Here is a 12,905-nt window from a genome sequence, read left to right on the forward strand (position 1 = left end):
CTCCCCCGAAAAGTTTTTAGAAGCATCTCTACATTCAGTACTTATTTTGGTTTTTTTGGAGGGGGTGGTGGTGGGAGAGAGGGGTGGGAATCCACATGTAGTGTGCTGAAATGTATTTCCTGTCTTTCAGGACCTGATTCTATATTCTTAGGTATTAGCTACTGTCTTAGTTATCTAGTGCTGCTATACCAGAAATACCACAAGTGGGTGGTTTTAACAAACAAAAATTTATTTTCCCATTTTAGGAGACTAGAAGTCCAAATTCAGGGTGCCGGCTCTAAAGGAAACCTTTCTCTCTCCTGGCTCTGGAGGAAGGTCCTTATCTCTTTGAGCTTCTACTCCTGGGCAGTCTTCATGTGGCTTGGCATCTCTTGGTCACTTGCTTGTTTCATCCCTTTTATATCTCAAGAGATTGACTCAAAATACACCCTACACTAATCCTGCCTCATTGACATAACACAGACAACCCATTCCAAATTGGGATTATAACCACAGGCACGGATGTTAGGATTTACAACACATATTTTGGGGGGATATGATTCAATCTGTAACAGCTACCACTCCCCACTTCCTGTCACCTACGAATGACACATCATCTCAGCTGTTGATGAGAATGGTGGGCAAGACAGAGCCCTACACCATCCTGAGCAATCTCCCCTCCAGGCTGAGGCAGAACTGTCCTTCCACCAGTGACTAACCTCCTTAACTGTTCTAGCACCAAGTTCAGAGTCTCCATCCCAACCCCAAGGGTATCATGATAAACCTCACCAATGTCTTGCTAAAGTCCATGCATACAACAATCTTAACACGCCTGTAGCAACTGAGAAATAAAAAAGATTCAGGAATAAGAGGTGGATATGCAATGTGTAGCTAATTGCCTCCATGGACAACTGCCTCCTTTGCCGTGAGACCAGAAGAACTGGATGGTGTCCAGCTACCTTTACTGAAGGTTTTGATCAAAGATTCTATAGAAGGACCCTGATCAAAAAAGGGAAAATGTGAAACCGAATTCCAAATTCTCAAAGAATTCAGACCTTCTGGAGCCATTGAGGCTGGATGAATCTCTGAAATGATTGCCCTAAGATAATCTTTAAACCTTAAACAAAAAAATATCCCTTGGAGTCTTCTTTCTTTAAACCTAACAATAGTTTAGCTTAGTTAGTAAACAATGTCTGCCTTGAGTATTGTGTTCTTTTAAGAATTATCTATATGGGATCAAACTGACAATAACAACTCAAAAGATTAGATAGGAACCTTAGGGGGCAGTGAATGTATGTTGATGGTGAAGGAACAACTCAGAAAAAGAGGGTGAGAATGGTCACACAACTTGAAGAATGTAATCAATGTCATGTATTGTACATGTAGATATTGTTGAATTGGTGTATGTTCTGTTGCGTATATTCTCAAAAAACAACAAAAATAAAATAAATTATATATAAAAAAAAAAATCTAAACTTTCATCATTGAAGGAATAGCCACATAAAAAGCAATTTATCCATACAGTAGGATATCATGCAGTAGTTTTAAAGATAAAGTAAATTTATTTACTCCAAGACATACATTTATCTTAACAACACACACCCACAATATTCAAGTCTCTATAGGCACATAGGTATGTGTGTTTCCTCCCTCCCTAGCTTTATTTGGTCAGGGGCTTTGAAGGAAGGTTGCAGCCCTTCCTCAGATAAAGCCTTTAGCTTCTCCCAAGCCAGACCACCCCGAAGTCAAAGGGGCCCGGCCTCCCCTTACCTTCATTCCAAAGGATTGCATCCGCGTGGCTACCTCTCTTCCGATTCTGCCCAGGCCAAGAATTCCCAGGGTCTTTCCATTCAGCTCAGTCCCCATGAACTGCAATCAAACAGGTAAAAAGCAAAGAAGCCCAAGTCAGAGCCAAAAGTGAACCTGGGCAGCAGGCCCTTGTGGGGTGAAGCAAGCCCAGCTGCTCACCTTCTTCCGGTCCCACTTGCCGTTCTTCATTGAAGCTGTTGCCTGGGGAATCTGCCTGCAAAAAAAGACACAGGTTCAGGGGGCCCTTCCAAGACCCTCCACGAAGCCCTGGAAGGAGGAAGAACATCAGGTTGCACCCCTATTGTCTGACACCTAACCCCTGGGGCACCTAGCTTAACCTGGATCTGGGGGCACAGGTTTGGAAACACCAAAGGGGGTAAAGGGAGTGCAGGAGGGAAACCTTTGGGCGGGACCTGACTTAGGAGCCCTGAGATTTCTGTCTCCAGCAAGGAGTCTGGGAGGAGGTCCTGCTTCCAGCTCAGTCACTGAAATAACAATAAGGGTGACTCTGGTTAAGTTTGCCCCTCTAAGCAGTAGCCAGTCTTTCAGGGTTTGTAGGGATAACTGAATGGGGTATTACGGGACTCTGATGACATCAAGTGCTCCAGAAATGTAAGGAATTCTTTTCATCTTCCTATCTCATCCAGGTCATCTTATTAATCTTCTACTGTACAAGGCACCTGACTAGTTATTCTTCCTTTAAAGTTTATTAAATCCTAAGACTCCCAGACTAATTTAGGGAGGACAAGCACAGGGTCCAGAAGGTTCTATTTTGCACTGACTGCTTGTCCCATCGTGTCTAACATCCACACCCTCCTTCTGCCCCCCTACCACAAACACACACACTTCATAGTCTGTCTCCTACTATGGGTTAACATGAAGGTCGTCGTCTTCACACATGTTTTCGGGAGGGAACAAAGGAAGTGGCAATCAGGGCAAAGTCAGAGGTCAAAGGGTAAGATATGTCATGTGGGACATGGGTCACCATGGAGGCTTCTCTGAAGGCAAAGGAAGAGAGGAGAGTAAAGAGTAAATATCCACCCACATCTAGGCTCCTAAGTATTTAAATGCAGGCTTTCTTGCTGGCCAACAAATTCAGAGTAGGGTGTGTGTGTATGTATAAAAATAGATATTCTAAGACATTTCCTATATTTTCACAAAACAATATCTTGGAATATACCAATTTAGCAATTTCTGCATGCACAGTTCAGTGGCATTGATTACTTTTTTCAAGTTGTGCAACCATTCTCACCCTTCTTTTTCAAATTATTTTCCTCCATTAACATAAACTCACTGACCCCAAGTTTCCTACCTACTCTTTCCAGTTGTCAGTTTGGTCTTTATCACTGTGCCACCAGGGGTCCTTGATTCCAACATATGCTTAGTTCCTGAAAGAGCATAATGCTTAAGGCAGACACTTCCAGTTAGTTAAGCTAAACTATTGTTCAGTTTTAAGAAGACTTCAAGGGATAGTTTTGGTTTAGCCCTTACACTCGTGAAATATTTTGTTTGTAATTTTTTGGTGATGTAATGTTTTTTCAATAATAGAATGCATGCTGAATCATTGAGTGTTGGTAATTTTTTGTTACATAAAATGGATTTTTATTAATATTACGTGTAGTCGGTTTAAAGATTACCTCAGAACGATAGTTTCAGAGGTTCATTCAGGTTCCATGGCTCCAGTTAGTCTGGAGTCCATGAGAATTTGAAATTCTGTTCTGCATTTTCCCCCTTTTTCATAAGATTCCTGTATAGAATCTTTGATCAAAATGTTCAATAGTGGTAGCTGGGTACCCCATCCAGTTCTTCTGGTCTCATGGCAAAAGAAGCAGTTGTTCACAGAAGAAATGAGCCTCACACATTTCATTTCCTCCTCCTATTCCTGACTCTCCTTCCCCTTTTGCTCCAGGCAAATACAGGTAGCTCTCTACTTTCCACATATTCAACATATTCAAGTTATGACGAATCATGCTTATGACCTTTTTTATACATCTTATCGTTAGTAATATGTACCACAATGTTGCAGTGCATAATTTGCTGATGTTATCATTCTCAGATATTCACTCAAAGATGTTCAATATTGTGATTTATAGAGATACTGATAAGAAAAGGCAATAACAGTGAAAACTAACTTATGTCAGAATGGAACCCCATCATAACTCAGGGACTACCTACAGAGACCAATTGTCATGCTTTGGATGGCTGCTTGCAAGTTTTTAAGACCCCAGGCACTACGCAATGAACTAGGAGGTAGAACAGAAGCACTAAATATTTATTAGGCCAATTAACTGGGATGTCCCATGAAACCATGACCCTAAGCCTCCAAACCAAGGAACCAAATCCCATGAGGGGTTTGATTGTACATAAGCAGCCTCAGCTTTTCCTTTCTTTATGTGTCATTGTTTCCTCAGGCCTCCTGGAATCTTAGTACTCCAGAAACTCAAGCTCTCTGTTCAAAGTTCCCCACTGTGAGGCCCATTCTGACCTGCTCTCCACCCACACTACCCAAATTGCTCTAAACTTCAGAGTCTAAAGCATCCATTTCCTCCTACTGTTTCCAGCTAGGAAAGTGATCTGATTAAACTAACACATAAGTAAGTTATGAGAGACTGATAATTCCTTCTTAATAGGGTGCTTACGTCTTAAGTTTTAATACATCTTTGCTGAGTAGAGTCATGGATGGGTGGATGGGTCTGGGAAGCTTTTTTAAACTACACCACTTAGCTCATTTCTTTAAATAAAGCTGGTCTGGGAATAGGAGGAAAATAATTCCTGGCTCCCAAACCTTTCCGTCCACTTCCAGAATAAAGTAAGGGAATTAATTAGCTAGAAAGCTGCACCGGCATCTGTCCCCTAAACTCAGAAAAATAAATAAATAAATAAAATTTAAAAATCACTGAATAACTCAAATGAAACCATGACACTAGGTCTCTACACTTCTCTGGAGGGAGGTACACCCAGCCCCGATGTTCCAGGCATACTCCAAAAGACCAGTTCAAAGTCCCCCTCTAGGCTGAGTTTTGTAAGTTTTCTCTGTTCTTCCCTTTCCCCAACCTCCGGTCTCCTTCGCTGGTGGGTGAATATCAGACGTAGCCAGAGTCTGACAGACACCTCAGGCAGAAATCTTGGAGAAGAGTTAGAGCAAAGTTTAATTCCCCCAGATCCCTCCTCAGCAGGAGGAAGAACTGATCTTGAGTTGGGGAAGAAATAGTAAATTTCTTGGTCCCAAGAGGTTTCAGACGTGACTAGAGAAGTAAGAATTTCCAGCTGCCTGGATACCCCTGATTTAAGGATCCAAGGATCTTAGAAGGGACTTTCCTACTCTGCTCACTGGCTCCTTACCCTTCCACTGACCACAGAAATGCTCTAACTGCCTGTTCAATAGTAGTTCTCAATACAATCCTTTTTGCCAAATTACTACCCAATACCAAAAGATACATGCCCATTATGTGCCAAATTCATATGGTTCCTAGGCTGGCCCTCTCTATTCAACAGACCCACATTGTTTGAAGGTTCAGTTAGCCCTTCACACCCCAGAGCTCCTGCTGGAACAGTAAGACACCTGACCATTTGAGTTTCCTTGTGTTATCAATCCTCAGGGGAGGCACAGGGATCCCAAGGAGTTTTCTGTCCCGTTGAATTACCATTCAGATTTGTCAGAACAGTGACAGAGGTATGGGGGCCATAAAAATCAGTGGGAGACATAGCTTTCTAAGTGAAATAACAGTCAAGCTTCATCCTGAAGAACGAGCTCAGGTTGCCTAGACAAAGAGGATAGGAAGGGATGCTCCAGGCAGCGGAAACAGTATTTGCAAGGCTTGGAGGCTAGGGAAAGCATGGTGTGCCCAGACACCTACTGCTGTGGCTGGTGTATAGGATGGGTGTGGAGAGTGGAAGATGAGTTAAGGAGAAACAGGAAGGGTTCAGATCACGTAGCTGACACAATTATTTTTTGAATGAGCCTGGCCCTGGGTAATGAGTAGCAGACCGGTAGCTCCTCCTCCTCTCCCCATTTGCAATCACTGGAACCTGAGAAGCCAGTGACCTTTATATGTTGGGAGAACCAGTGTAATGACTGTTCAGGAGAAGGACTAATAACCTCAAAGGTTCTCAGCAGCCTGGGTCCTTTTGCGTGGCCAGCCGTGAGACACTCCAAGAAACTGGCTTTGCTGAGAAGTCAGGAACTTACCTGGCCAGGCACATGATCATCCCACAAGTGAGCTCCGCAGCACTGAGGCTGTTCCCATTGGGGGTGCTAAAGACCAAAGACAAGAGGAGACATCAGTGCACCCAGGCCCAGGACTCCCATTCCTATCCCAAGAGAAATCCTCGATTACTCGCTATATTCCCCCTCTTACTCCATGAGCTTACCAGTTCTTAGCACAAATCCCCAGCCCACACCACCACACAGGATTCTCTGATGTACTCCTGCCCAAACTTTCTTTGCCCCAGCTTTGTGTTTCCATGTGGAGAAGCTGGCATTAGAAAACCATGTCTGGCCTCTCTGTACCCAAATGCACTTTCTTCTCCCCAAGACAGAAAAGTGTCTCACAAGATTTGGGAGATCCACGCATGGCTCAGCCCTTGTCGCTGGGCTCTCATTTTGGGATCTATCTATCTAGAGAAAGCACATGTTCCTTGCAGCACTGTGCCATCAATCTTACTGAGCCTGTGCCCATGATGGGTGGGTTGTCGTTGTTGTTAGGTACCATCAAGTCGATTTCAACTCGTAGTGACCCCATGTGAGAACAGAACTGCCCCATCAGGTTTTCTAGGCTGTAATCTTTATGGGAACAGATAGCCAGGTTTTTTTCCCTTGCAGCCACTGGGTGGCTTCAAACCACCAACCTTTTATTAGCAGCCAAGCGCTTAACCATTGTGCCACCAGGACTCCTTTTGATGGGTGGGTAAGTCTATTTAATTCAGAGGTAGGCCCATTGACCTACATCAAGTTACCCAACCTGCCTTTTATTAGTAACAGAGCTGCTGCTTTGATCTTTACCTATTTAACTTCTCTACTCTCTCATCAAGTTCTGAACTAAGAGAAGTGTTATTTACTAGCTTCCTCACACCCCCACCACTCGGGACAATCTGACTCTGCCCATTTTACAGAAAGAAGAGAGGTGGCAGCCCATAAAGCTATTTCTTTTCCCGAAGTCTTATTTTTGGAAGAATTTAACACATATGTTTACCCCTCTCCTTCCTCTACTGGGTCTTTTCATCTCTGGAAATGAAGGTTACAAGGAGAAAAAAATCAAGAGGTCTCGTGAAAGACATTAAAGGATTCTTAGTCCGTCTTCACACTGGACCACCTGGCTTCCTGTTCTCCCCCAGCCAGCAGGCTGTATGGGGAGGTGTGGAGAGGTGCCAGGTCTGGGGCCTGGCCGTGTCCAGGGCAAAAAGGAGTTATCATTTAACATTTCTCCTGTCAGTTATCTACCTCAGACAAGTAACGGGCCTATTAACCCCTACCCTATAGGGGCATGTGGAGAGGGCCGGAGAAAGCACTGCCGCACTATCAAGGTACCAGAACAGAAGCCAGAATGAGGGGGACTCAGTGTTAGCATGCTGACAAGACCTTTGCCTCTGGGTTTCTGCAAAAATAGCTCTAAAGGGGACCCTTTCCTCTTGCACGGCGAGTGGAGAAAGAGACAGGTGGCAGCTGGGCTCCAGAAGGTACAGGGGAGTGAGGAAGAGAAAGAATGTAGATTCACGGTACCCGCAGTGGCTGTATGTGCACGCAAGGTGGAGAAGAACGGAGATCATAAAAACCTGACCACAAACGGAACAAGAGGAGGTGGAGGGACAGAACTGGGGCAGGGAACGCAGCTAAATTTACTAACAGACTTCTGATCCCCCTGCCAGGCTGCAGATGTACAAACTGTACACGGGGTGGTACGTGAAACCTTTTGAGATCACAAAGAACCCCTATTCAAACAGTTGGGCACCACTGAGCGCTAAGCGTTGGTCGCGAGTATGGACTCAGGGGCCGACACCGGGTGTCCCACAGCAGGTCTTCTAAGTCTGACCTGGCTTTCTCTCTGTCTGTCTCCACACCAACCCCTTAGCCTCCATGACTTACTTCATGACCAGGATACCCTTCCTCGTCGCAGCCTCCAAGTCCACGTTGTCCACGCCTGTGCCAGCCCTGCCCACCACCTGGAGCTTCTCTGCCGCATTGATGACATCAGCGGTCACCTTAGTGGCTGAGCGGACGATAAGGCCTTCACAGTCCTGGAGCAGGAGGAGAAACACTGGGAATTCAGAAAGTTGGCCTGGGACGCCCCCAAAAATTTCAGGCACATCATCGCTTACTCCCGAATAAGCAAGTCATTCCCCCTGTTCCCCACTGCCATCCAATCAATTCTGACCCATAGTGACTCCATAGGGTCTTCTAGGCTGTAATATTAATAGAAGCAGATTGCTAGGCCTTTCTTCCGAGGAGCTGCTGGGGGGAGGTTGAACCACCAACTTCTAGGTTAGTAGTCGAGTATAATCTTTTGCTCCATTTAGAGACCTTGATCCATTCCCAGACCCACAGAAGGTCTGCGATTACTGTCTGGTCACAGACTTCTTTGATATCTCCACTACAAATTACAGAGAAATGTGGAGTAGGACTCATGCCATCTTCATTGAGAGTTGAGGAAACTGTAGCTCTAAGACCAAAAAAACCAGTTGCCGTCGAATTGATTCTCACTCACGGTGACCCTATATGTGTCGGAGTAGAGCTGGGTTCCACAGCGTTTTCAATGGCTGATTTTTTGGAAGTAGATCGCCAGGCCTTTCTTCCAATGCACTTTTGGATGGACTCCAACTTTCAACCTTTCAGTTACCAGCCAAGTGCAAAAACCATTCTCACTACCCAGGGACTCCAGGGCTCTAAGACACCAAGTGATTTACCTTGGCATGCTCAACACGTGGCAGCATCAGCTCTTGGGCTCTGGACTCCTGGCCCATCTCTCTCTAGACAGCACCACAATACTTGCCACCTTGGGGAGCACCCTAGGACCAGCTGGAGCACAGCCCATCCTTGATGTACCCTCAGTGCATCCAGCAGGCACATACTAGGAGTCAGGAACCATTTCCTATTCATCTCTGTAAGTCTTATAATTCCTGCATGTTGCTTTGCCCAAAGTGGGAGTTCCTGGATGCTGGCTGAATTTGAATATATTCAAGGAGAGGAAGGCAAATTGTTATTTCTATGCATATCTTAAAGGCTTTGTCATCAGTGGGGCCTGGGTTCAAATCCAAGCTCCATCCCTCACTAGCCATGAGCCTAGTTATGAATTTGAGCTTCAGCCTTTCCCTCCAGTATATGAGGAGGAAATGAGACAAGACAGGAAAGTATCCTCCTTGACATGTGGTCCTGCTCAACAAATATCACTTCCTCCCCTAGACACTGAGCTCCTGAAGGGGAGAGGCAGATCTAATTCTTTGATGGCCCCTATGCCTGGCACATGGAAGGCGCTCAATAAGTCGGTTGGCTGAATGGATAAAAGAAAAACACAATGGTGGTAAGAAAAACATTTCCTAAAATGGAGACCAAAGTAAGGGGTAGAAGGGAGAGAACATTTAAACTGTATCTACTCAGAAACCCAGGCAATATTAGACTACAAAGACACACATGTGAAAAACAAGACTTTTTAAATCCATCATAGACACTTCACTTGGCCAAGCTATACCCTAAGACAGTCTTCTTTAGGCTCATATTGAATCTTCTGGTATCTCCGCAGAACAAGGTTATCCTTGCCCAAACACCAAATGAGAATCAGCAAGGTATGTGGCAGGTGAACAAGTCCGTGCTCTACCCCAAACCCGCTGCCCCAGGTTGGTGAAGAAGCAGCTAATGGTGATGCAAAAGCACTGAGCTGGGAATCCCAAGGCCAGGGTTCTAGTCCTAGGTCTGCCAAGGACAAGCTGAGTAGTGCACTGCAGGCAAGTCATATCACTCCCTACCCCAGGTCTCCATCTGCAAAAGAGGGTTGGGGCAGACAGATGGCCTCCGGGTCCCTCGCAGTTCTGATGTGACACCAGCCAGTGTAAGTCTCTGCATTTTACCCAGTGGAGAGCTCAGCTGGACCCCACAAGAACCTCCTCTCTTCCCTCCCCACTGTACAGATTCCGGAAACAGAAAAAGGCCATGGGAACCCGGCTCCTGACTGAGGGCCCACACTACATTATTGTCCACAAACAGGTCCTAGGAGCAAGTCTGAACAGGTAGCGTCAAATATAGAGCACTTCCTACCAGAGAAAGTAGAGAGCGATTCGCCCCCACTGAGGGAAGAAGGGGAACGAAGCTTATGCTGAAGCAGGAAATATTTAGGTCTTAAGGGTTTCTAAACATTGGAGTGGGCATTCGAGAGAGGATGCAGAATTATCTCCCTGAAGGTGTTTAGAAGCAGGTTTCATGCCTCCTCACTGGTTGGGGTCTCTGCCCAACCACAGAGAGCTAGATGCAGCTCTCAGGAGCACACCAAGCCCTTTTACATCTGTGGTTCTGAACATGAGATTCAAAGGAGCATTTACAAGCATCTTGGCACTCGGCTGCTAACCAAAACGCCGGCGGTTCAAACTCACCAGTCACTCCATGGCAGGAAGATGTAATCAATCTGCTTCCGTAAAAATTACAGCCTTGGCAACCCTGTTCTCCTCTGTCCTATAGGGTCGCTATGAGTCAGAATCCACTTGAGGGCAATGGGTTTGGTTTTTGGTTTTTTGTTTTTTTTTTAGTCAACTCAATTTACAAATGAGAAACTGAAGACCAGAAAGATAAGACTGCCTAGTTCCTCCCTCTCCTCTTTTATTTTTTCTATTTTTTGGATGGAGTCCCTGGGGTGGTACAAAGAGTTAACAAGCTGGGCTGCTAACCAAAAGGTTGGCAGTTCCAGCCCACCCAGAGGCACCTTGGAAGAAAGGCCTGGCAGCCTACTTCTGAAAACTCGGCTCTGGAACACAGTTCTACTAATACACAGAGAGGCACCAGGAGTTGGAGTTGACTCAATGACAGCTGTTTTTTTTTTTTTTTTAAATAGGGTGTCTTGTATGTATGTGTATGGCATTATGCTAGGCCCTGTCAACACAAGATGAATAAGGCACAGCCCCAGCTCTCAAGGAGCTCATAGTGACAGTTCTAGGTGTGTACAAGCCACATGGACGCTGTGGAAATCAAACAGGAACCACTCAGGGCTGCAGCCCCAGGCATGAGGCCAACACCAGGAGGGATCTGGAGGGCGTCCTGACTTCCCCCTGTTCAGCAAACCCAGAGAATATCAGCCAATGCCTGGTCACCAAGTGGACACTGCTATCTGTCCTACATTCGAGTCCACTGCACTGGCTCCAAAGAAAAGAATCCCTCCTGCCTGGTCGTGTTCTATTAATTTTCAAGGCAGGGTAAACTTCCACAAAACCTTTGCTGGCAGCCCCAGACTAAAAGGTCGGCAGTTTGAATCCATCAGCTACTCCTTGGACTCCCTATAGGGCAGTTCTCCTCTGTCCTATAGGGTCACCGTAGTCAGAATCCACTCCATGGCAACAGGTTTTGTTTTTATTTTTTAAAGGCAAGGGTTGTACATTAAAACATTTCTTCTCTCTGTATCCTTTCCTGTTTCTCCATAGTAACAATCTCGCCGAGCGTGCACATTAACAGTTCACTGCACACTTAGTAGATGCCAGGCATTACACCAGGTGCTTTACATTATCCTCCCCACAACCCAAGGAGAAGGGATATAATTGTCCCCACTTTCCAGATGAAAAAAAAGGAGGTTTCGAGTCGTAACTTGTCCACGGTCACTCTTAAAGATTGAAAACCAGCCCAAGAACTAGGAAGCTATTGCCATTTGGCAAACTCTGAATCTATAACTAAAGAAAAGCTGGAAGGCCCACCAAGATATCATAATGATGGGGCCTGAGCCAAGGCCGTAGTCGGGTATATACAGAAACCTTAGAGGGCTCCAATTATTTTGTGTTAGGCACTGTGCTTCACAATAATCCTAAGAGACAGGTATAACTGCCTCCATGTTATTGAAATGGAACCTGGCCTGAAGAGAATTTTGGTAACTATTTAATATCATATAGCTAGGATGTGGCAGAAGCTGGATTTGAACTGATCTAAGAAATAATATTGGAGTCCTTATTCCCTGTCCTTGAGAATGTGACCCAGATGGGGCTGGACTCACAAGGCTCACAAGGATATATCAACTGGGCACTGAGGTATATAGACAATAGCTAGGACAATCTTGGAAAACATCTTTTAGACAACCTTTCACATAAGCCAATCAAACAGAACACAAAAGACTTTCCACTCTAATTCTTTTCTATTAGCATTTAGGGAATCGAAAATTCATTGGACCAATAAGGGCCCTCTTGACGGTCATTACTAAAACCTATACCAATAAGTGCTAAAAAAGACCATTCAAAATGCAGGATCACACTTTCTAGCCAATTTATGAAAAGGTAAAGCTCTCAATGGTTTTGTACATCTGTAACGTTAATATATACTGATGACTCTGTAACGTTCTTGACTTGGGCAGACATGGCTGTGGCAGCATGCTTGTCCGTTTTCCCATTCTTGCCTATTCTGTATTTCCCTGGACTCGGACAGACACAGCTCTTGTAGCATGCTCATCCACTTCTCACCTTTGCCTTTTTGAATAGATGCCAAATAAAACTTTCTTTTTGCTTTACTAAACTTTGTGATGTTTTTTCCCTACAGCAGAGCCCAAATCTGTTTAGCTCCAGAATCTTAACTACCTCCTAAGAACAGCTTTTAAAGACACCCGAATCAAGAGAAACGCTACCAGACATTATGTTTGCTTCTCTAAGAGGGAATCCAGGATCTCCAAAGGGCCCCGGGTCTTCTGATACCCTGCTCCTCCCTGCCCAGCCTGTACAAATGCCTCTGTAACTAAAAAAGCAAGTTGCCTCTGAAGTGTAGGCTAGCACATAGCTGATACTCAGTAGAACACTCCCTTGAATGAAGGAATTCAGTAAATCGAAAGGCCCACAGAAATCTACCCTCCCCATTCTACACCCACCCCAACCTCCTTCCCCAAATAAAGCATGTCACAGGACATGCCTGAAACTTCACCACCAGAAATCCTTTACCTTATCGAGGTGAG

General features: G+C 45.1%; 1 protein-coding gene across 1 annotated transcript in view; it reads right to left on the reverse strand.

Moving 5' to 3' along the window:
* PHGDH (phosphoglycerate dehydrogenase) overlaps positions 1 to 12,905 on the reverse strand; it is a 38,723-nt gene that overhangs the window by 17,580 nt on the left and 8,238 nt on the right. Inside the window, exons 2-5 of the mRNA XM_003409622.4 lie at positions 7,871 to 8,022; positions 5,978 to 6,043; positions 1,948 to 2,002; positions 1,750 to 1,848 (exon numbers count right to left, since the gene is read on the reverse strand). Coding sequence (XP_003409670.1) covers positions 1,750 to 1,848; positions 1,948 to 2,002; positions 5,978 to 6,043; positions 7,871 to 8,022 — 372 coding nt within the window. The remainder of the gene's footprint in view (positions 1 to 1,749; positions 1,849 to 1,947; positions 2,003 to 5,977; positions 6,044 to 7,870; positions 8,023 to 12,905) is intronic.

This window comes from Loxodonta africana, chromosome 3 (genome assembly GCF_030014295.1).
Source record: "Loxodonta africana isolate mLoxAfr1 chromosome 3, mLoxAfr1.hap2, whole genome shotgun sequence".
Classification (NCBI taxonomy): Eukaryota; Metazoa; Chordata; class Mammalia; order Proboscidea; family Elephantidae; genus Loxodonta; species Loxodonta africana.